Source organism: Theropithecus gelada, chromosome 8, assembly GCF_003255815.1.
Source record: "Theropithecus gelada isolate Dixy chromosome 8, Tgel_1.0, whole genome shotgun sequence".
NCBI classification, from domain to species: Eukaryota; Metazoa; Chordata; class Mammalia; order Primates; family Cercopithecidae; genus Theropithecus; species Theropithecus gelada.
The window spans coordinates 144,491,242-144,512,830 of NC_037676.1; the positions used below are offsets into that span (position 1 = coordinate 144,491,242).

The 21,589-nt window shown below is 62.3% G+C and overlaps 1 protein-coding gene across 1 annotated transcript in view; it reads right to left on the reverse strand.

Annotated features, from left to right (window-relative positions):
* TSNARE1 (t-SNARE domain containing 1) overlaps window positions 1-21,589 on the reverse strand; it is a 136,465-nt gene that overhangs the window by 42,699 nt on the left and 72,177 nt on the right. The window contains exons 13-14 of the mRNA XM_025394345.1: window positions 10,638-10,710; window positions 1,849-1,931 (exon numbers count right to left, since the gene is read on the reverse strand). Coding sequence (XP_025250130.1) covers window positions 1,849-1,931; window positions 10,638-10,710 — 156 coding nt within the window. The remainder of the gene's footprint in view (window positions 1-1,848; window positions 1,932-10,637; window positions 10,711-21,589) is intronic.

A 21,589-nucleotide genomic window follows, 5' to 3' on the forward strand; every position in this document is an offset into this window, starting at 1 on the left:
CAGGTGGGAGCAGGACACTCTATGCAGAGGCGACTTCACAGACACCTCGTCCCTCCCTGACACTCCCTGGTGAGTCCCCCTGGGGGCAGGAGCAGGACAGTCTACACAGGGGTGACTTCATGGCCGCCTCCTGGGCCTGAGCCCTGCCCACCTCCTCTGCAGTGTGGAGGGTGCCTGCTCTGCCAGGACCAAGCCCACAGGCTCACTGGGAATGCAGCAGGGCGTCCACGGCACAGGTGGCTGGTCCAGTTGCCACCGCCCTCCTTTCCTCCTCCTCCTTCTCCTCCTCCTCTTCCTCACTGTCCCATCGTCCTCCTGCCGTCCCAGGCATCAGCGCTGCTTCTGACCAGGTGGTCCCAAGGTGCTCAGGAGGGGTCATCTTGCTGGCTGGCTGCTTTCCTCTTGAAACGAGGCCCTCTGCGTGGTGTGGCCCTGAGTTTCTGGCGAGTCCGCCTAGCCCATCACCAGAGCCTCCACCTTCTGCCTCCTGGAGGCCCCTGGGCCTAGCTGCCCTCAACGGCTAGAGGTGGCGGGCCAAGGGCCAAGGTCAAACAGCCCAGAGCTGGCGCCAGGAGACCCAGCCCCAGCCCTGCCTCTGACACCATCCTGCAGATGACCTTGGCACAGCTTCTCCAGGTCTTGTCTCCCGGCCTGGCGTTCACCAGCTGTCACCAGGGGCCAACCCTTAGTGACCCCGACCTGAGTCTGATGGCCCCCGACAGAAACAGGGAGGCCCGAAGTAGGCCCAGCCTCGCCGTTACCACACACTCCCCTGGCGGCGGTGCCCGGACTGGGCCCCGTTAGGGAAGCTCAAGGCGGCCCTAGCCTTTCCCCTCATTCTCCACCCAGTCAGGCCCTTGCGTGGTTCCAGTCAGGACCTCTTTCCCTCTTGCACCCCGAGGCAACTGAGGACCCTCTGCGGGCACAGCCGTGATATCCCAGCATCCTGGGGATGTGGCTCCTCTCTCATCACACCTGCCTGTGATGTCCTGGGCTCGTCAGACTCTCCCGGACCCCGGCCTCACACACTCCACCGTCCCGTCTGCCAGTACTGCCCCTGCTTCGCCGTCAAGAGTATGTGCTCTCCTGGCCCCAGCTGGCCCAGGGCCTTCTGCGCTCCCATGGTGGCCCATGCCACCCTCACCTTGATGGACTTAATGTCCAGCCTGCCTGGCCCCTGGGACTCCTTGAGGAACAGGTTCTGGTCATCTCTGCCTGTCAGGGCCAGTGGGGAGCACCAGGCCACAATGGGGACAGAGACGGTGAGGGGAAGACAGTGGCTGGGCCTCCATCTCAGCTGGGCCACAGTCGCCAGCCAGCCTGATCTCTCAGGTCCTCCTGTGGTGACCACAAGTCAGCAACAAGGCCCAGTGAGTGGCTGGTCCTCAAGGCAGCTCCAAGTCCCACTTCAAGAAAATAAAGGCCTGAGCTTTCTTGTTCTCTCTGAGCCACTGACATGCCCCAACCACAAAGTCCCCTCCGCAGTCCCCGGCCCCAGGATGGACACTGAGCTGCATGCCAGCATCAGCACGGGAGGTGGAGCGGGAAGGCCCCAAAGGCCCTCCCCCCGGCTGCACTCGGGATTCATGGGAGAGGGCGGCGTGGTGCACACAAGAGAGGAGACGGTGCCGACTGCTGTGGGCACCACGCAGACCACTGCTGCCACAACCCCGCCACTCCCAGAGCCCCCAGGGCACGGGTAGTGGACTGGTTCAGAGGAGGCCTGTGGGCAGGCCTCTCCCAGGCACAGGGCAGGGCCTGGGCCCCTCCAGACAGACAGAGGGAGGGTTGGAGGACAGGGGACGGAGGCCGGGCCGGCCGGGCACTGTGGCCCTCACACGGACTTACTTGGTGCCGGCTGGCTCCAGCCAGGAGCTGGCGGGCTGCCTCCGCATGCGAGGACGCAGCCTCAAGGCTGGCTTCAATACTATCTGCAAATCAAGACAACAGAAGGCAATTACAGATGGAGGCCCAGCCGCCCCTGCCCTGAGGGCACCCCAGAAAGGCGAGCCGAGGGGAGCCTGAGCCCAGGGCCTCCAGAGGAGCGGAGGCTGCAGGGATGGGTGCTGGGCTGCCAGACATGCCCTGAGGGCTCTGCGTGGTGTGCGCAGTGAGTAGCAATGACATTAGAACGGAAACCTGGAGGTGGCCCAGGGAAGGGGACTCCTCAGTGCCCACACCGGGTGGGGCAGGAAGAGCCCACCCCCGGAAAGGGTGGGAGTGGCAAGGGGAGGTCAGGGCTGGGGTCAAGTCCTGCTCTGTCATGACCCTGACTGGGCAGGCCCCTCCACTGTGGCCACGGCCCTCTCTGAAGGGGCAGAGCCCCTGCCTTAATGTCTGTGGAGCTGTGACTGGGCTGATGGAGACTGGGTCTGCAAGCACAGGGCTCTGGTTGGCCACACACACTGGCCCTTGACTCAGCTCAGGGAGCTGATCAGAAAGTTGTGCCACCGTGCGGGGCTCACAGGAGCCGGCGCAAAGCCGAGCTAGGGCTGCAGCAGGGCCGCCCGGGGCAGCCACATTAGCAGGGCCCACAGGAGACACCAGACCAGGACCGGGGCAGCCCCAGGGATCCGGAAGATTCCACACCACCCCGCCAGCAGCAAAATGGCAGTACCAGGTGCTACACGCACCTAAGCCGTCCTTGCCCCACAAGGAATGCAGGGCTGGCTGTGGGCTCGCGGCAGTGAGCGGCGAAGGCATCGCCCCCCACAGGAGCAGGGCCTGAACACAGGTGCTCAACCTGGGCAGCCCCTGGTGCTCAGCATTCTCTTCCACCCAAGGGAAGGACACGTGCCACCTGGGCACCAGGACTGCGGGTGCAGCCCGGGTCTGCAACAGAGCCAGATGCAAACACAAGCACGGGCAAGCCTTCTTCCCGGAGGGAGGTTCCCTGCAAGGCCTGCCTCCAATGAGGCAACTGGAGAAGAGCCTGGGAGGCAGGACACCTAAAGAAACTGTGCACCTGCAATGCCCACCTGGGCACGGGCCTGAGCTGACTGAGCCTTAGGAGTCTTAAGGCCTGGGATAGAGGAGCCGTTACAACCACAGGAACTGCTGCCAGGCACAGCATCGCCTCCGGCCTGGCAGGACTGGTTCTGAGGGAGGAGGGTCCTCAGAAAGACAAGGCCACTGCCCACCGTCCCTACTTTCATCACGGAACTGTGGCTCCATCTCTGCAAGCCCCCCGGGCAGGAGGTAGAAGCCACGAGCCCTGCCTTCAGAAGCCCCCGCCCAGGCCTCACAGGGATCCTTGATCCCTTGGTCACCAGCTCCACCCCACCCTGGCCCCCAGCCCAGGACCCTAGTGGAGCTGCAGGCACTCACAGACATGCCCTGATCGCCGCATCTGGGGGCTCCTGCCCCAGCCAGGGAGGGGAGAGCCAGGCTCCTGCACAGGAGCCAAAGCCCGGAGAGGGCGGGTATGGGTGATGCCCTCAGCCACTCCTGGAGCAGAGCACCCCTTTGCTCACATGCAAACAGCCCCCAAATGAAATCGGCTCTCTATGTCCTGCCACATTAGGGTCACAACCCTCTCGGCCAATGGAGGAGGAGAGGGAAGGAAGATGGGGCCAGAGGTGGGACCGATCCCCCTACAACTGCCACCCAGGAGGGACCAGCCTGCCAGGGAGGAGGCGCTAGCCTGGGCCCGGGCAATGCCCTGCTCACATGCAAAGGATCCACTTTACACCTGCAGGGGCAACAGCCTGGCCTCGCTTCTGTCGCTGAGAGGTGAATGTGGACACTGGAGAGCATTTGCCAGCAGAGACAGGAAGGCCATGGTGGTCTGGGCTAACACAGCTGGTGCTGGACAGGCCACGTGCCCTGGCTGGACACTTTCTCTGCCCCGTGACCACAGGCAGCCTCAGCCAAGCCCTGGACCCCACCCTTGGACTCAGCCGGTGCCCAATCCTGCTCTACACCAAGCCCTGGCCCTGGGGACTCTGATCGTAGTATGTGACCTGGAGACCCACCCTCAGAACGCGGCTGACGTCCTGCTGCTCCAAGGCTGCATGTGCGGGCCACAGACCCAGGGCGGTCCAGGGAGCATTCTTAGCCAGCGTGGCACTGCCCACATTCAAGACACATCACACAACCACTGCCCAGCTCCGCAGCCAGCAAACATCTCCCTTAGTGCCCAGGCTGCCAGGTGGGCATGCCATGTCCCGCCCCAGGGTGGTGTGCAGAGATGCACAAGGGGAGGGAGGCTGCTCCTGTGCTCCTGGCGCTGTGCAGCCCTGTGTTGCTTGTGGGGTGAGGACAGGTTCGGTGCGTGGGCCCTGTGGTACTGAGCGACACTCCAATACTTCATCGGCCATCAGCCCTGGGCCCGGTGGCTTTGCCAGGTCTTGGGAGACTCCCGGTCTGTGGGGTCAGCCCTGCAGAGCCACAGGCCCTGGGCACCTGCCCCTCCCAACACAGGGGGTGCTCCACGGGGACCCCTTGCAGATCTCCGAGATCCAAAAGTCCAAGGGATACCCAAGCACTAGACCAGGCCTCCAGGGGCCAAAGAGAGCAGCCTTTGGTGCCGCCCTTCCCAGACGCTCGCAGAGCAGGACACACACCTCAAAGGAAACTGCCTGCCCAGCGGCCTCAGGGCACAGGGACCCCTGTGGAAGACCCCCATGCACTGTGTCAAATCGCTGCCCCCAGCCCCACAGCCGTGATCAGCCCTGCAGGCCTGGCCCTGCCCAAGCCCCGGGCAGTGCTGCTGCAGAGCGGAAAGCATGGCCAGCTCAGGACACCTGGGCCTGCAGCTGGGATGCCCCTATCCTGCCATCAGGCTTGGCAGCCACTTCCCTCTCCCTGCCTCGGCGCCCACAAGGGGAAGTCCAGCCCTGTCCCAAGCACTCTCTCGCTCAGGAATTCAACACATGTCAGTTGCTGTCAGCAGCAGGGCAGGTCACTCAGAGCAGCCCACAGGCACCAAAGACTCCCCTGATGGAGGTGAGCCCAGCGTCCAGCGGACCTGGAGTGGCTGATCCATCAGGGGTAACAGAAGTTGAGGCTGGGCCTCAGTCTAGGGCAGGGAACCACAGGGTGAGCAAACCTGAGTTCCTGCAGCCTCCAGGGCTGGGGACTTGCAGAAAAGAACTAAGCACCCGGGCCACACCAGTGCTACCCCTGCTAGGCCCTTCCTTCTCAGTCCCATACCACATGTCCACCCTTGCTGTGAAGCACCCCCAAACCAGGTCTGCCTCTGCCCATAGAATCCTGGGCTGCAAGAACCTGCCCTGCAGGACACAATGTGGCCTCCCTGGGGGTGGATGCAGCCACCCTTGGCCTGCACAGGCCTGAGAGGAGGACCCAGGTCCTCCTCCAGCCCCACCCCATCATGAGACTCACTGACCAGGCCCATCCCCCAAGCCCCATCACAAGGCCCACAGCCCAGGCCCCTTGTCCAAGGCCGGCCACAGGGTTGGTGGCACCCTGGGTCTACATGCATCTCCCAACCAGCCCGGCCCACTCTGCCCATGGGTGTCCCAACCTCAGGCACCGCTGTGAGCAGGAGCAGCTGAGATGCCCCAGAACTCCAAGTTCTACCATGGCTGCCAGTGGGGGCATTTGAGGCCAGCCCCTGCCTGTCCAGTGAGGCTGAGTCCTTCTGTCTACTCTGTGGCCCTCAAGAAGGAGCTGGTCCTGCTTCCAGGGCTTCGTCCCCCAAGTCCTTCCAGCAGCTCCCAGGAAGGGGAGAGTCCAGCGCGGCTCTGCTTTGAAGGCTGGGCCACCATATGCGGAGGACGGCGAAGGAACTCCTGGCGCGGTGTCTTGAGGAGGAGAGGAGGTGCGGCGGGAGGAGGCACGGAGGCGGCAGGAGGAGGCACAGAGCCAGCATCACCCTTGGAGCCAGCGTCACCCTCAGAGCCAGGGGCAGCTGGGGGCTGCAGACAAGGCCCAGCCAGACAGAAATGCCTGGCTTCCGGTGGTCCCTGGAGTGGGCCCGTGGGCTCGGAAGGGGGCACAGCGTGTCCTGAGAGGCTGAGAGTCACTGGATAGCACCGCACGTGGGGCTTCCATGTGGGCCCAGAGGTAAGGGCCTGCAGAAGGAGGGGGAGACCACTGCAGGCCAGAGCGAGGCACAGCATGGGGGAGAGGGTGGGGGAGAGTCAAGCTGGGGCCCAGGCTCCTCCCTGGCTCTGCCCAAACTCCTCAACAGTGACCAATGAATGGACAGGTCACCTCCTGCTCCCTGGGGGTTGTGGCAAGGGCCAATCGGCTGGAGGTGCATATGGGCAAACGATCCTCCTGCCTGCTGACTGACCTTGCCTTCTCATGGCAGCCATACCCTGGGGCTCCGGGGCTGGGGGAGAGTGGAGGGAAGCCCTTCTTCCCAGACACCCCTGTCTTCAGACCCTGGGGCCAGCCAGGCCCTGCTGCCCTGCACGGGAAAGTGGGGCCTTCTCCCTGCTGGGACCCACTGGTTTGGAAGACCTGGCTGCCTAAGGACAGCTGTGCCCACTGCTGGACTGCATTCGGGAGGGGAGGGCTGCCTGTGGAGAAGAAGGCCAGGCTGGGACCCAGGGCCAAACAGGCCTCCTGGCCACACGACATCAAGCAGGAATGGCAGAGGCCAAGATGGGGGCCTTGGAAGGCACCAGGGCACCCAGGGCTGCACCCGCTGCTGCTGCTCATCGGGGAGCTCCGCCCTCGTCTCTGTCCCCACCAGGCACTGGTCCCAGCGGCCACCTTGTGACCCCTCCCCATGGTAGTGCTCACCACTCAACAGTGACGTGGAACTAGGCCCCAGCGTCCCATCTGGACACCCGGTGGGCGTGGCTCGAGGTGGCGCCTATGGTTGAGCCCCTTGGCGGCACATGCTTGGCAATGCCGGGAGGACCCTGAGCTGGGACCCCAGGCGTGAGCCACAGCCCTTCCACTCCAGAGACAGGCAGAACTCCCCCGACCCCAGCCCTTGGTTTCCCCACCTAAAAGAAGAGAGGCCAGGAGGGTGGTGGGCCATCTCCATGGGCCTCCAGGTCTCCCTCAGAGGGTCTCCCTCTTGGAAGCTGGTGCAGAGAGCTCACAGCCCACTTGCCGGCCCTGCTTGCCCCAGGGCAGGGTGGTCCCGGGGAGGCGGGCTGTAGGGAGGGCCCACTTACTTGGCAGGGGCTCCGTGGCTTGGCCCTCGCCCTGGGGACCGTGGGCAGAAAACGTCTCGGCCACCATGTGCTCCACCGGCGTGAGGATGAGGCCGGGGGTGGGGCCCCCCTCTGCCAGCTTCTTGCGCACAGCGCCTCGCAGGTCCCGCCACTTGTGCTTGAGGTCACCCAGGTCGCGACGGCAGTAGCCCAGCGCGTTCACTGCCTGCAGGATGCGGCTCCACACGCGGTGCTTTCGGGCAGGCGTGCCCCGCAGTGCCCCAAACAGCAGCGGGTAGTGGCGCCTCACCCTCTGCACCAGCACCTCCGTCTCTTGGGGGCTGAAGTTGGGCTTGCGTGTCTTGGTGCGGGAGTGGGGGCCTGGCTGCAGGGGCGTGGAGCCCGGCCCGGCACCTGGCAGCAGGGCCACCGTGGCCGGCTCGGGGCTGCAGCTCTGCCGGCACATAGCTTTGCTGCTGCTGGACCCTGGAAAGGCACCAGAGGCTGAGCAGGGGGCAGAGACCTTGGGGAGAGCAGCCAGGTTCGGGGTCACAGGTCATCACAGGCCTTGCATCTGTGCACAGCGGCCAGGCCTTGCGTCGGCACCCAGCATAGGCAGCCTGCATCCACTGTACTGGGCCCCTTGTGTCTCAGCCACTCTCTAGGCCTCCCGCCTGTCCACCCGGCAGGTGCCCTCTGGCCTCCCTGGGGCCCTGACCACGTGTGGCGGGTCAGCCCTGGTTTGTCCCTCTCCCCACGACTGCTCCCTTCCCTGAACTGCTGGCATGAGTGCCCCCTCAATGAACCCGTCACTGGGACTGGGTGGGCACCTGGAGTGGACAAAGCACTCCACACGCTCAGCATATCCCAGCCTGCAACAGCTGGCCAGGGGCAGAAGCGGCTACAGCCACCTCGGGAAGCTGACAGTGGGGAGAAGGCAGGAGGGCAGGGAGACAGGAGGGTCCTGGGGAGAGGAAGCAGTAAGGGACTGATAGGGCAGCCCAGCAGGCGCCATATGGGGCCACGAAGCAGCTGGAAGCCCAGGCTCCGAGGGGATGGAGGGGCGAGCCTGGCCCAGCCCCATCCCAGGGAGCAGCAGGGTGCTTGAGCCTCAGTCCCTCTTTTCTTGGGGACACAGCACAGCACCCGGGAAGAGGACGCCAGCTGCATGAGGGTCTCCGGACACAGTGCCAGTTGTGAGAGCAGGAGGGACCGGGAGGCTGGTCTCGGCACAGGCCCCAAGGTGAGGCCACAGCTTGGCCAGGGCACAGAGGGAGAGTAGGTGGGTGGGGTGGAGCCCGAGAGTCCTGGTGGGCAGCCAAATGCTTTAACCAAAGGCCTGTGGGCACCAGGGGCGGCCTGTGGGCACCAGGGATAGCCTGGCTCTTCCTCAACTGAGGAAGAGAGATACCCAGCCAGAGCCGGGGGCCCCTGCCCTGCCAGCCTGGGAGCCAGGGCTCCTGGCAGGAGCAGGTCTGGACAGGGCGGGATCAATGGGTCAGAGCCCTCGAGTGGGAGCGGGGAAGACACCAAAACACAGCAGGGATGGGGTCCCTATGGGAGGGGGGCAAGGTCAGCATCCCCTCGAAGGCCCCTGCAAACCTCGAGCCCCACCATGGTTGGGGGCTGCACAGGCAGGCCAGGGCCACTGTGTGACTACAGCAGGAAGAGGACATGAGGGACCCTGGCTGTCCACAAGCAGAGGAGGCTAGAGCACACGGAGTCAGAACCGGATGCGGCCATCCCGGGGTTAGGGTCAGGGTTAGGGGGACCCAGGGCTTTTCGACCTCATGGTGAGGATCTCTCTAGGGAGGTCCATGGGCAACCCATGGAGACAGAGGGCAACCAAGGCAGGTGGGGGCGCTGGGGAGCTGGCGGCCGGGGCGGGGTCACTGGGCACTGTGACCTCTGTCCCTTCTGTCTGGGTGAGGGTTCCTGAATGGAGGCTCCAGCCTCCCTGGCTCCACGCTCAGCCCCTTCATCCCGACCTCTTGCCTGTCAGGTCCTCAGCTGGCGGCCTCCAGCGACAAACGGGTGGGGCTTCTCCGGGGACTCAGAGGCAAGGGACAAGGCTGTGGGCCTCCCACTTCATGCCCCACATAGAGCCCGGCGCTAAGGTAGGGCCTGACCCTGGGCACCCGGGAGGCCCTGCTGCTTCACTTCCTTTTCCAGAGGACGCAGGGCTGAGGGCCCACGGTTCTGGCCGGGAGGTGTCCTGGCTTGTGGTGCATCCCATCTTCTCGTAGATGCAGGGAGTTCAGGACACCGTGCCCTGGCCGGGCCTGCACGTTCCCACGCCGCTCTCCCCACACCCTTCCCAGCACGGGCACATCCACAGCAGAACCAGAGCTCTGGCCTCCACATCTCTGCAATCTCACAACCCTACCCACCCCAGAACAGCCTCACTGTGGGGAGTCTCTGGGCAGAGGCCCAGGACGAAGGCGTGGAGGCCAGTATCTGTTAATGAGCGGAGCAGGGGCCAGCGTCTGTCAATGATCACGATGGGGCCAGTGTCTGTCAATGAGCAAGGGGAGAGCTAGTGTCTATGAATGAGCGCAGCAGGGACCAGTGTCTGTCAATGAGCAGAGGCGGGACCAGTGTCTGTCAATGAGAAGAGGCGGGGTCAGTGTCTGTCAATGAGAAGAGGTGGGGTCAGTGTCTGTCAATGAGAAGAGGTGGGGCCAGTGTCTGTCAATAAGCAAAGCGGGGGCCAGTGTCTGTCAGTGAGCGGGGTGGGGGCCAGTGTCTGTCAGTGAGCAGAGATGGGGCCAGTGTCTGTCAATGAGCAGAGATCGGCCAGCGTCTGTCAATAAGAGAAGAGGCCAGTGTCTGTCAATAAGCAGAGGCGGGACCAGTGTCTGTCAATGAGCAGAGGGGAGGCCACTGTCTGTCAATAAGCAGAGGCGGGACCAGTGCCTGTCAACGAGCAGAGGCGGAGCCAATGTCTGTTAACGAGCAAAGGTGGGACTAGCGTCTGTCAATGAGCAGAGCCAGGGCTAGTGTCTGTCAACGAGCAGAGGCGGGGACAGTGTCAATGAGCAGAGGTGGGGCCAGTGTCTGTCAGTGAGGGGAGCAGGGACCAGTGTCTGTCAATGAGCCGGGCGGTGGGGGTGCAGTGTCTGTCAATAAGCAGAGTATGGAGCCAGTGTCTGTCGATGAGCAGGCTGAAGGCGAGTGTCTGTCAAAGAGTGGAGACCAGTGTCTGCCAATGAGCAGAGGCGGGGTCAGTGTCTGTCAATGAGCAGAGCAGGGCCAGTGTCTGTCAATCAGCAGAGGTGAGGCCAATGTCTGTCAATGAGCAGAGCAGGGCCAGTGTCTGTCAATGAGCAGAGTGGGTGGGCCACCCTGTGTGGGCCTCCCCCTACCCTTAGCCTTCCTGAGGGGCTGGAGGAGACAGGGCGGTTGGGGAGGGAGCAGAAGCTCAGACCTGGACTCCAACCTGGGCCTGGCTCCTCTTAGAGGCTGCTCCACCCACCCTTAGGTAAAGGGGTGAGGACTGGGGGCTGGCAGGCAGGCCCTTGGGGCAGCAGGTGGCCCGAGGCTGGGGCGGGTACCCACCGACAGCTTCTCCTTGCTCTGATACCATGGAGGCCAAGTCCTTGATGATCTGATTCACATCCAGCAAGTTGCTCTGTGGAAACAAGACAGCCACGTCAGGAGCAGGGCTGTGGGGCAGACACCAAGGGCACCTGAAAGTTCCCACGGAGCCTGGGGCGGACCCGGGCGGCACCTGCAGAACAAGGAACCAGAGAACAGCCGGGGACCAGCTGGTCTGTCCAATTCCTGTGAGAGAAGGCATGACTGGGCCCAGAAAGGGCAGGGGCAAGCCCAGGGTCACCCCAAAAGCCAGAGACAGGGCAGGGATCTGAGTGCTCCATCTCCTGACTCTTGAGGCCAAACCCCAAGCTCTCCAGGTGCCCCAGGGGCTGTGAGTTGCTTCCCTGGGTCTCAGGGCCTGTCTCCAGGATGTGCAGTCTAGCGAAGGATGGCATCCCAGCACCATAAAGGCCTGACCGCAGGAGAGCAGAGAATGTCTAGGGCAGATACGCCATCCCCACTTGCCTGAGGGCTCCTGGACAGAAGGTCTGCCTTTCCCTCTCTGTGTAGCAGCACTGAGCATGGGCCAGCACATAGGCACTGCTCAGCAAATCCTAAAGAAGTGGGATAGATGGACGAACAGGTTCAGAGAAGTGGACAAATGGGTGGATAGGTAGATGGAAGGATGACAGACAGATGGGTGAATAGGAGGGTGGACAAATGGAATGGTGGATGGGTGGGTGGATGAATAGATGGGTGGGTAGATGGATGGGTGGGTGGGTGGATGGATGGGTAGGTAGGTGGATAGGTGGTTGGACAGATGGGTGGGTGGGTGGGGGTGTGTGTGTGTATGGATGGATGGATGGATGGGTGGATGGATGGATGGGTAGATGGATGGGTGGGTGGGTGGGTGGACAGATGGGTGGATGGGTGCATGGGTGGGTAGATGGGTGGATAGGCGGGTGGGTGGGTAGATGATGGATGGATGGATGAGGGATAGATGGATGATGGTGGATAGATGAGTGGGCGAATGGATGGAAGAGTCAATGCACAATATGTGGACGGACGATGGACAGGTGGGTGGGTGGCTGAGTAGGTCAATGAGCTGCTAGGTGGATGGTTGCTCCACTGCTATCCAAGGACTGAGTGGCTCCACGAAACTAGTGAACAGAGTAAGGAACAGAAACTTGGGCCAGGAGGACTCTGGGGTATCCCTCCATCCCGGCATACTGTGCTGGCCTCTTCCATCTTCCATACTGTCTACCTTCACCCTAACTCCTTTTGCCCAGTAAAGTGGCCCTGATGATCCTAAGGGATGTGGTCACGCCACTCTCAGAGCACACACTGGGGCTGTGCTTCAGGCAGGGCACATACCATCCCTTCACACCTGGCACCCACCCAGGGGCATCCTAGCATCCATCTAACAGAGCAGGGAGTGGGGGCTCAAGTGGTCCCATGGCCTCCAGGGCCTCTCAGAAAGGGGAAGAGTTGGGACTCAGACCCCTGCTCACTGACCAGATGCCCACTCCTTCCCTGACTGCCACGCTGCACCTAGGATGGCTCCTCAGTTGGCCCGATGCATGGCCCTGGGCAAGCCTGGTCACCTCAAGCCAGGTTTGCTCACTTAACACCTGAACAAAACCAACCCTCCTCACACAGTGCCTGGCACATGGCTGGATTCCAGCCAAGTCCCGGGGAAGCTCCTTCAGGCCTGCTGTGACCCCTGCCCTGGCACACCCATCCAGTCAGCAGCTCATTCCAGAGCTGGGATTGATTTCCATGAGGGTCATTTCACCCCACTGCAAAATGTTACAAGGGAATTCATTTTCTCTTTAGGAGTATTCTGGGAAATGAAACCATTAGCATGATCTTAGTACTGACACATGGTATCAACCGCAATTCAATTTTGGGGCTTAAATGTGCTACAGAGGCAGGCGGTCACTCTGCAGGGACTGGGCAGTGGCTGCGAAGGTAGCGAGAAGGTGGGCCCAGGGGTCATGGCTTCGGTGTGCATCTGCGGCGGCAATGGGGGCAACAGCAAATGGAAGGATGGGCGTGGGTTGGCCCGAGCCGGTTTCTGTTCTCATCACCACCACCTTCTGCTGCAGTGAGGCCACCGGCTCTGGAGACCAAGCCTAGGCTCCGTCCTACGACGGGGACAGCAAGGTCATGAAGCATGGCTCAGCCAGGCGGGTCCCCATCTCCACAAGCTTCCCAGTTACAGACCTGACCCCGTCAGAAGCCAGGCATGACCCCACCACCACCAACTTCGACCCTGGCCACTGAGCATACCCAGGCCTGGTGCACCCTGAGTCTGGTCTTGGTGCCTCATGGCCTTAGGAACTTGCAGGGGTCTTCCCAAGGGCTTCACAGGCAGAAGCATCTCCCCACACGGCGTGTGACTCACTTGTTATTGCCCCATTTGACAGGGAAGACGGAAACTGAGTCACTGAGAGGGTTAGTGACTGCCCAATGACACGCAGCTGGAAAATGCTAGAATCCGCATCCAACCCACATTGAGACAGCCTCCAACCCAAGTCACTACCACCACCAACACGGGGCGGCAACCAAGGCCGCCCTCCAGGACGTGGAACCCAGGACCCCGGACAGATCTCAGGCACGGTGGGCCGCCTCCCGGACGTGGAACCCAGGACCCCGGCCAGATCTCAGGGACGGTGAGCTTCCCTTGAGGACCTCCCATGCTGCAGCCACCAGCATGGGATGGGCCTCAAATGTGTGCACCAATGAATCAGCTTCCCATGAGCAGGAGCAGAGAAGGGCTGCACTGGCACGATGCTGTGTCCCTGGGGGGAAGGACGGCTCCAAGCCCCTGCCCTGGCCTGTGGGGAGGCAGCTTTGGTAAGAGATACCAGGCAGGGGTGTGGCTGAGCAAGGCCGAGTCCAGTGCCTTTCAGGGGCCTGGGACACCCAGCTGCTGGGGCAGGGTGGAAGACAAGCAGCTGTGAGTCCCTGAGGCTCCGCCTCATCGTTCCAGGCACGCCTCTGTGCGTACATGGCCACTGCACTGGGCGTTCCCTGATGACATCAGAGTCAACTTCCATAACCCCGAAAGCACGGGCTGGGACATGGTGTTCCCAAGATAGGCAGAGACGCTGTGGCACTCACAGGGCACAGACGGCCTGCGTTCTAGATTTTGGGGGCGGCGCCCAGAGACGCAGTGGCCAAAGTGATTTTCTGTCCTGTTGCTGACACTCACTGCCGCTGCCTGGCTTCACAGGGGGCTTTTGCTCCTCCAGGGCCCCAGGTCATCCTGGGCAGAAGCGTTTTGTAGTCAGTGCTGGGGCTGAGGGTGGCTGACAGGAGCCGGCACTGGCAGGGCCACCTGCGATCCCCACCAACCTTACCAGAAACATGTCAGGCGCACAGACAGAGGAGATGGTGGGGGGCGTGTTCTCTGGGCTGGGGCTGCTGCCGGGGCTCCCGCCCACTCGTTGCTGGACTCAGGAGAGAAGCAGCAGGAACAGTGATAACTGTCCATTGGGATGAGCTAAGACACAGAATGTTAATCTGCACCACAGCCAGCTCGAGGGACACACAGACTCCAAGCCTTCAGTGCGGTGGCTGTGCCTCCTGTGAGAGGGGACCATGGCTGCTGGCACCACGGGCTCATGCAGCCCAGCTTCAAGAGGCTCGGCTGGCAGGGCTGGCAGGGCCTCAGGGCCGCATGCCGAAAGGTTCCCACTCCCTGACCTCTTAGGAGCAAACGCAGCATTTGTGTGAGGTCTGCTCTTTCTCATTTTACACGCCCCTCTCTTTAAGATGCCTGGCACTCAAACATCGACCCGGTCCCACTTCCCAGCAGACGGGTGAGGTGCCAGCCGGCCCAGCCCACTCGGAGGCACCCCGTGCCGAGGCGCTCAGTGATGAGTGAATGTCGTTCACCTCGAACAAAGCGGGAAGCAAAGCCTGAACATAAGCTCGGGCTCCAGGCACGCAGCCACAGTTAAGAAACCCCTGACCCTTGTTTCTGGAAAATGGCTCACCACAGAGAACCACTGCCCACAGGCCCTGGGAAGGGCCAGCCGGACCCAGTCCTTCACTGTATAGAAGGTAAAGGATGCTGAAGTCGGGTAGCGAGCCTGGGGCCCCTCCCTGCTCCCCAGCCTGAGGCTAGAGACCACAGCTCCGCTATCCCTCCTGGCAACCGGGCCAGGATCTCACAGAACCCGAGAGAGCTGCTCAGGGCCCAGGCAGCCCCAGAAACCCAGGTCCTGCCACATCAGCCACATGGGCTTCGGGCTACGCACACACACTGTGCTGTTTCAGGATGGGGCAGGGTGCATCCTGGCCCTGAGGCCTGCCCTACAGGCCCCGGATGTGAAGGGATGGGCCACTTCCAGCACTTCCACCAGGCAGCCCCAAGCCCTCTGCATAGGAGCTTCCTGAAGGAAGCAGGAAGCCTGAGGCACTGCCTGCCTTTGTGTCTCTTCCTCCGTCACCATCACCAGAGCAGCCGGGACTTACTGGGGATTCTCCTTCGTCCTGGCCCAGTGCTGGTCTCAGAACGAACAGAGGAATAAAGAGCTGAACACGCCCTGTGGCTGTGAGAGAGCCAGGCAGGCACAGTGGGGCTGGGACCTGCAGCTGGGCCTGTCGCTGACAGTGCAGACAGATCCCAAGGATGGGCCCAGAGAGGGCCCACCGTAAGAGCCAGAGGAGGGCCTCTCAGGCAGGCAGCTAGCATGGGTGGGACCCCCCAGGCACTGTGGGCCCTGGGCAGGCCCCAGCTGCTGAGAAGGAAGCTTGGGGCAGGCGCAGCTCCACTCCCAGGCACACCTGGGAGACTTGCCAGAGATCTGGGCTCCCCCATGGGCCTAGGTGGGAGCCAAGTTCCAGGCAGAAGCCCAGTCCTCAGTCCTGGGGTGACAGAGAGGCCAAGGCCAGGCCTGAGGAGGGTGGGGCCGGCACGAGGGGCTGGGGCTGCCCGGGATGCAGCCCTCCAGGGCAGCGGCAGTCCTGGTGCTCTTCTCTGGGGACAGGCAAGCTATGCCCTGGCACGGCAGCCGGAGAGCGGGAGAGCGGGGGAGAGACCCAGAACTTAGTAGATGGTTAAATCATGCAATTATTTTTCAGACTGCTTCTAAAACTAGAACTCATTAAAAGCTCTCATGGAATTTTCTTTCTCTTCTTTCACTGGCACAGTGGAAAAAGTCCCTTGCACGAGACATAATAAAACCTTGGTGTGTGTATGCCTGTGTGTTCCCTTCACTTTCCAGAACGAGAAGTCAAAACATCACTGCATTTTTCTCTATCACACCATCTCTTCTTATAATCAGGATCTTGGCAACCATCCACCTACAAAGACGACTATTCCAGTTAATGGAGTCACCAAACCGTATGCATCTATTTGTCCACTCTCTCATTTACAGCTAGAGATCAGCTAGGTCAGTCACCTTCAGGCTGTGCAATGCCAACCGCAGGGCAGGTCTGCTGGGCTCTGCCTGGAGCCTTGGAGCCCCGCCTGGGCCATCTCCGCATCCCATCCTCCGCCCTCCTAGGCCTGCCAGGTAGCCATGGCAACAGAGCAGCTGGCGTATTCTGAGCTCTGTACCTGGGTCAGGTGATGCCCGCTCAGAAGCTCCAGCAGGTGAGATGGGCTTGGCGAGGGAAGCCCAGTGCAGACATGGAGGGGCAGGTAGGCAGAGCTGGCGGGAAGCAGACGCCAGCTCTGGACCAGTGCCCCGGTGAGCTTGCTGTACGCTGGCAGTGGACTGAAGGGCACGCGCCTGTTCCCTCCGACCTCTCCAGTCCAGGGAGACAAATCACTGCCCACCGCCCGCTGCTCAGGACTGGTGTCCTCAACTGGGGATTAAGTCACTGGCTCCTGGGGTGCTGGCTCTTTCCATGCCTGGCTCTGGACCAGCGGGTGGCCTCGGAGACAAATCCCACCATCCTCATCTCAGAAAGGCCAAGCAAGAGTCGGCTCTCGAGCATCGCGGTGAGGCCAGCCTTGTGCTGGACTTGGGCACCTGGGCTCGAACCCCAGCTCCGTGGTGTGTGAGCTGCGTGACCCTGGGCAAGCGACGGGCCTGCTCCAAGCCACCGTCATCTCTGACAGAATCAGAACGTAGGAGTGTTCACTCTCACAGAGCTCTGGTGTGGGCTGAGACGTATATAAATAATGGCAGCAGGACCCTGTCGTTAAACACGGAGCCTCCACGGAGTCCCAGGAAAGAAACACACTCACCCAGCCCCCGACCCAGCCCTCCTCCACCCACCCCACCCAGCACCGCCACCCACCCATTTGTTCATTCAGCAGCCACTGGGTGCCAGGCAGCGTCAGGCCGGTGAGCTGCTGCAAACACAGACGTGACCAGAACAGGATCTGCCTCCACGGGCTTACGTTCGAGTGGCGAGAGATGAATCCTAACAAGAGAACCCCACAGTGTGTGGGGCGAGCGCAGGAGCAGCGGAGGTTAGAGGGCGCCCCTGGAGTCAGGGCCTGCAAGTGAAAGGGAGCCAGCGGCTCAGGCGTTGGGCGTCGGGTTCTCTGGGTCTTGGGCAACAGGAACCAGGAACAGGGGTGGCTGGGCCTGCCCAGGGAACTGTGAGACACGCGGTGAGGAGAGAGGGAAAGGACAGTCCGTTGGGAGTACAGGGTCAGCTGCCTTTCCTTCGGACGGTCACAGCAATGCACGTCCCCCCCTCCCGCCCCCTCACCCCCTTCAAGCAGAACACGACAGAAGGGACACCAGAGGGTTTCTGAGGCTCGGCTTCCTTCTGGCTCTGCCGGGGTCCTGGCAGCATCCTCCAGGGCCCAGCCTCCATGCCGGGAGGAAACCAGGCCATGGAAAAGGCCAAGCGTGGAGCTCCGGCCCAGAGCCCAGCCCGCGTCCCAGCCAATAGCCAGACCACCAACACGAGACGGGCACATGAGCCTTCCCGAGAGACTCCACCCTCAGCTCTCCAGGCTGGTGGACAGGGAAAGCGTCTCAGCTCTGCCCCGCTGGAAGTTCTGACCCACAGAACCCCCAACTTCCCCGTGGAAGTGACGCGAGGGGCGGAGAGGAACGGAGGAGTGTGAGAACCAGTGGCGGGCGGGCAGTTGTGGCCCCCTTTTTCATGGGAGCTTTTGAAGATGGGCATGACTGCAACATGCTTGCTGATGGTCTGTGTCAGAATCGGAAGAGGGAGACGTGAGGGCCCAAGATGGGCGTGTGGAGGCGGCGGCGGGGGGAGGGCACAGCCAGGGCGGGAGCCACAGGCTAGCTGTGGAGCAAGCAGCTCACCCACCGCCCTGGAGAGGAGGCAGCCAGGCCCCAGGAGGCTGTCGGCGTGCTCTTCTAAGGGCTTGTTTCTCCGTGGAATGAGAAGCAAGGTCAAGGTCATCAGTGGGGTGAGGACAGGGAAAGAGAGCAGACGTGAAACAAACCACGGGAAGGCTGTTCCAGGCCCCCAGGATGCCACCTAAGCCCCAAAGCACATTGAGCATGGAGCCCTACTCCCGGCTGCACCAGACCCACCGAGGGCCCTTCAGAGCCCCAAAAGAGCCAGTTCCCAGCTCTATCCCAGACCAACGCGGGCAGAACACATTTCACCGGGTGCCCCGCCACAGTGGATCCACAGCCCCACACCACCACAGAAACACAGCCCTGTTGGTCGGGCTCTTCACGGGGTGCAAGCTCCACCTCCCCCACGCTCAGCACACAGCATGTGGGGGGCCACGGCTCGTCTTTCCTGCCCCAGAAAGCCCCAGGACCCCACATGAAGAAATCCCAGGACTCCAGCACTTCCTAGGCTTGAGTGCTTTCCATCCTCAGAAGTCCCCAAGAAAATGCAGACCCCTCCCTTGAGCAGCCGCGCTGCAGGCCATCAGCAGCATCTGCTGCTGATCTCAGTGGCACCAACACCCCGGCTGGCAGCAATGTGAGGCTAACCCCTCAGTGGACAGTGAGCTGCTGAGCCAACAGCAAAGCCCAGGGTTCACCTGCTCACCCTAGAGCTCGGCTGCATTCCCGAGGGAGAGGGCTGGGATGCTTGAAGGAGGGAGGTGCAGGTGAAGACCCCAGCACGGCAGGAGGGTGGGTGTGAGGCACATGGACAGCCACGGCCACACCTCCCGGCCCAGGTTCTTCCCAGGCCTGAGTTCTCACCAGGCAGTTCCACTCCACCGTGGCACTTTCACCCTGAGGCCAGCAAAGGCTGGTGTCATTGTGTCCATTTTACAGATAGGTAAACCGAGGCTCCAGGAGAGACCCGCCCAGGGTCATGTGGCCCAGTGGTATGGCTGTGCCTGAGCCTGGGATCCTGGACCACCTTGTATTTCTCCTTGGCTAGAAGACGCCTCAGGCCTGCCGGCTCCCCTCCCCAGGGGACAAGGAAGCTTCCTGGAGACCTGGCTGTCATCCCTGCCACCAGTCTGCCAGTCACACAGCTCTGGCCACCTCGGATCGAGGGTCATCTCCTGCTAACTGGGTGCTATTGGTGTTCAGACGCCACCTGTTGGCTCTGCCCTGGAGCATCTGCCCACACACTGCAGGGATGCATTTCAGCCCCATGGGGTCCTCAGCAAGCAGGAAGTGGGGCTGCAGTGGGGGCAGCAAGCAGGAAGTGGGGCTGCAGTGGGGGCAGCAAGCAGGAAGTGGGGCTGCAGTGGGGGTAGGAGAGCAGGGGCCACACTGGATTAGCCTTAGCACTAAGCTTCCCCTGGCCACTGTGGCCACCCTATTCTCCATCTTGGCCAAATAAAAAAGGCCTAGGCCCCACCTGGAGGGGCAGGGACAGGGGTAGTGGCAGGGGCAGCCCACCCAGAGCGCAATGAGGAGAGGGAGTAAGGGAGGCTGGGGCGAGGAGGAAAGAGCGAACTGTTTCAGGGTCTGCAGAGGGCCAGGACCCCCTGGGGACCTCAGAGGATGCAGAGTGGCCAGAGGGAAGGTGGAGGGCGGTGTGAGGAAGGGCACTGGAGGTGAGAAACAGCGAAGGCCAACAGGGTGCCCAGGGCCCCTGGGAGAATCGAAGGGCCCCAGTTTGCAGGGACAAGGAAGAATCAACCACCTCGCTAACACCTGGGGCAACAGCAAGGGCCCAAATACCACGCTGAGGGCTGCCCTTGGTCCTTCACGCCCTCACTCACAGGGTCACATGGACTCCTGGTTTGCAAAGCACCTTGTAGCCACTACCTCAAGGGCCTTCTCATTCCCAACCATCTGGCAGGAGTCGGAGACCAGGGCTCAGAGAGTGACCTGGGAGGCACCGGGCATGGTTCTGGCCTGGGCTCCTGGCGGCAGCTGGCAGTCTTGCTGTGTGGACATGGGCACCCTGCCTCCTCTGGGAGTCCCACAGCTCAGTGCAGAGGGTGGAGGCAGCTGTCCTGGAAGCCAGCTCTCTCCTGGCCAAGGCCAAGAGGAGGTGGGGCTGGTCAGCAGGGTCCATACAGGGTGGGCACAGCTGCAGGCACTCAGAGGGCCTGGCTGGACAGGCAGACAGCTGAGGGCCAGCAGACAGCCCTACGGAGGAGCTGCTGCTGTGGGAACAGGCAATGGCTCCTGGACACGACCTAATTGGATGCCCAGACACCTCCTCGCCCACGCCTGGGCTCGCACTGCTGCTCAGACACAATTAAAGCTCACACTCCCAGTGATGAGATGGGAATGGCCTCTCCATCTTCTCCCCCATCCAGACAGGGTCGCTGGCCAGGAGGCTGCCAGCCGCCAGCACTCGCCTCCGCGGCACGTGGATACCCAACACCCAGAGTCCTGGGAGGCTTTGGGGCTCCAGGCTGGGACCAGCACCAGGGCTGCCCAAGGCTGGAAGGCCAGAGCCGGGCTTCCTCAGCTCAGGCAGGGAGGGGAGCCCCAGGGAAGGGAGTACACAGTGGAGACAGGCAATGCTCTGGGACCCCTTGAGCCTTCTCCCATCCGAGCAACCCATATGCAGACTCAGCTCCCACATGTGACTGGCACGACCCCTCCTCACTACGACCCTCAGCTGGGAGATGGTGGGCAGCCCCAGGTGAAAGGTTCAAATGCCAGGGCTGCCAGGCCCTGCACCCTCCAGAGACAGATGGCACTTGGGTCAGAGTCAGACTGCCTGGGTTCCAGCCATGTGGCCTCCCCCACTGGGAAGTGGGCATAGCGTCCTCCCTGGAGGGAGCTTGTGCACTGAGCTGGCCCCAGGTCCTGCTCACTCTCGGGTGGCCGCTCTGCCCCTCTAACACCCCTGTGTATGCAGTTGGAGCAGGGCCTGTCTGGCGGAGACTCCCGGCACCATGGAGAGGGCCAGGGTCCCATGGAGGCCAAGGACGGCTGCACTGCAGCCAGTGAACAGGCCATGGAACACATAGGGGACAGGCCCCCCTCACTGGCAACCCTCAGCCTCCACCGGCCCCTGGGGGGCTCCACTTCTGCTCTCGGATGAACTTCACTGTATTTATCAACTCCATTCTCACACAGGAGAGAAAAAGGAAGATGCCGAACATAAACCAGCAAAGAGAAACATGGCCTGGTGTGCTTCTGGCTGGGCCATCCATCGCCCAGACTCGGGCTGGGAATGTTCTGGGGCTGGCCTAGCCTCTCCCTGCACCTCCAACCCCCTGAACTCACCACACAGCCCTGCAGCATGGCTCTGCAGGACACCCTGTGTGCAGGGCTGAGATGCTACCTGTGGGACCTGAGTCCATCCTGGAGGCCAGCAGTGAGGGCTCAGGACAGGCCTAGCACTGGGGGCTGGCATGCTATCATCAGGGAGGGTCCGGCCACTGTTGTGGGAGGGGGGAGGTCACTCATGGGAGAGAGGTGGTGACTGCCATGGGGGAGGGGTGGTCATTGTGGGGGAGGGGGTGGTGACTGTCATGGGGTGGGAGGTGAGTCATGGGGGAGGGGGATGGTCATTGTGGGGGGGGTGGTGACTCTCATGGGAGAAGGGGGTGGTCATCGGGGAGGGGGTGGTCACTGTCGTAGGGGAGGAGTGGTGACTGTCATGGGGGAGGGGTGGTGACTGTCGTGGGGGGGGGG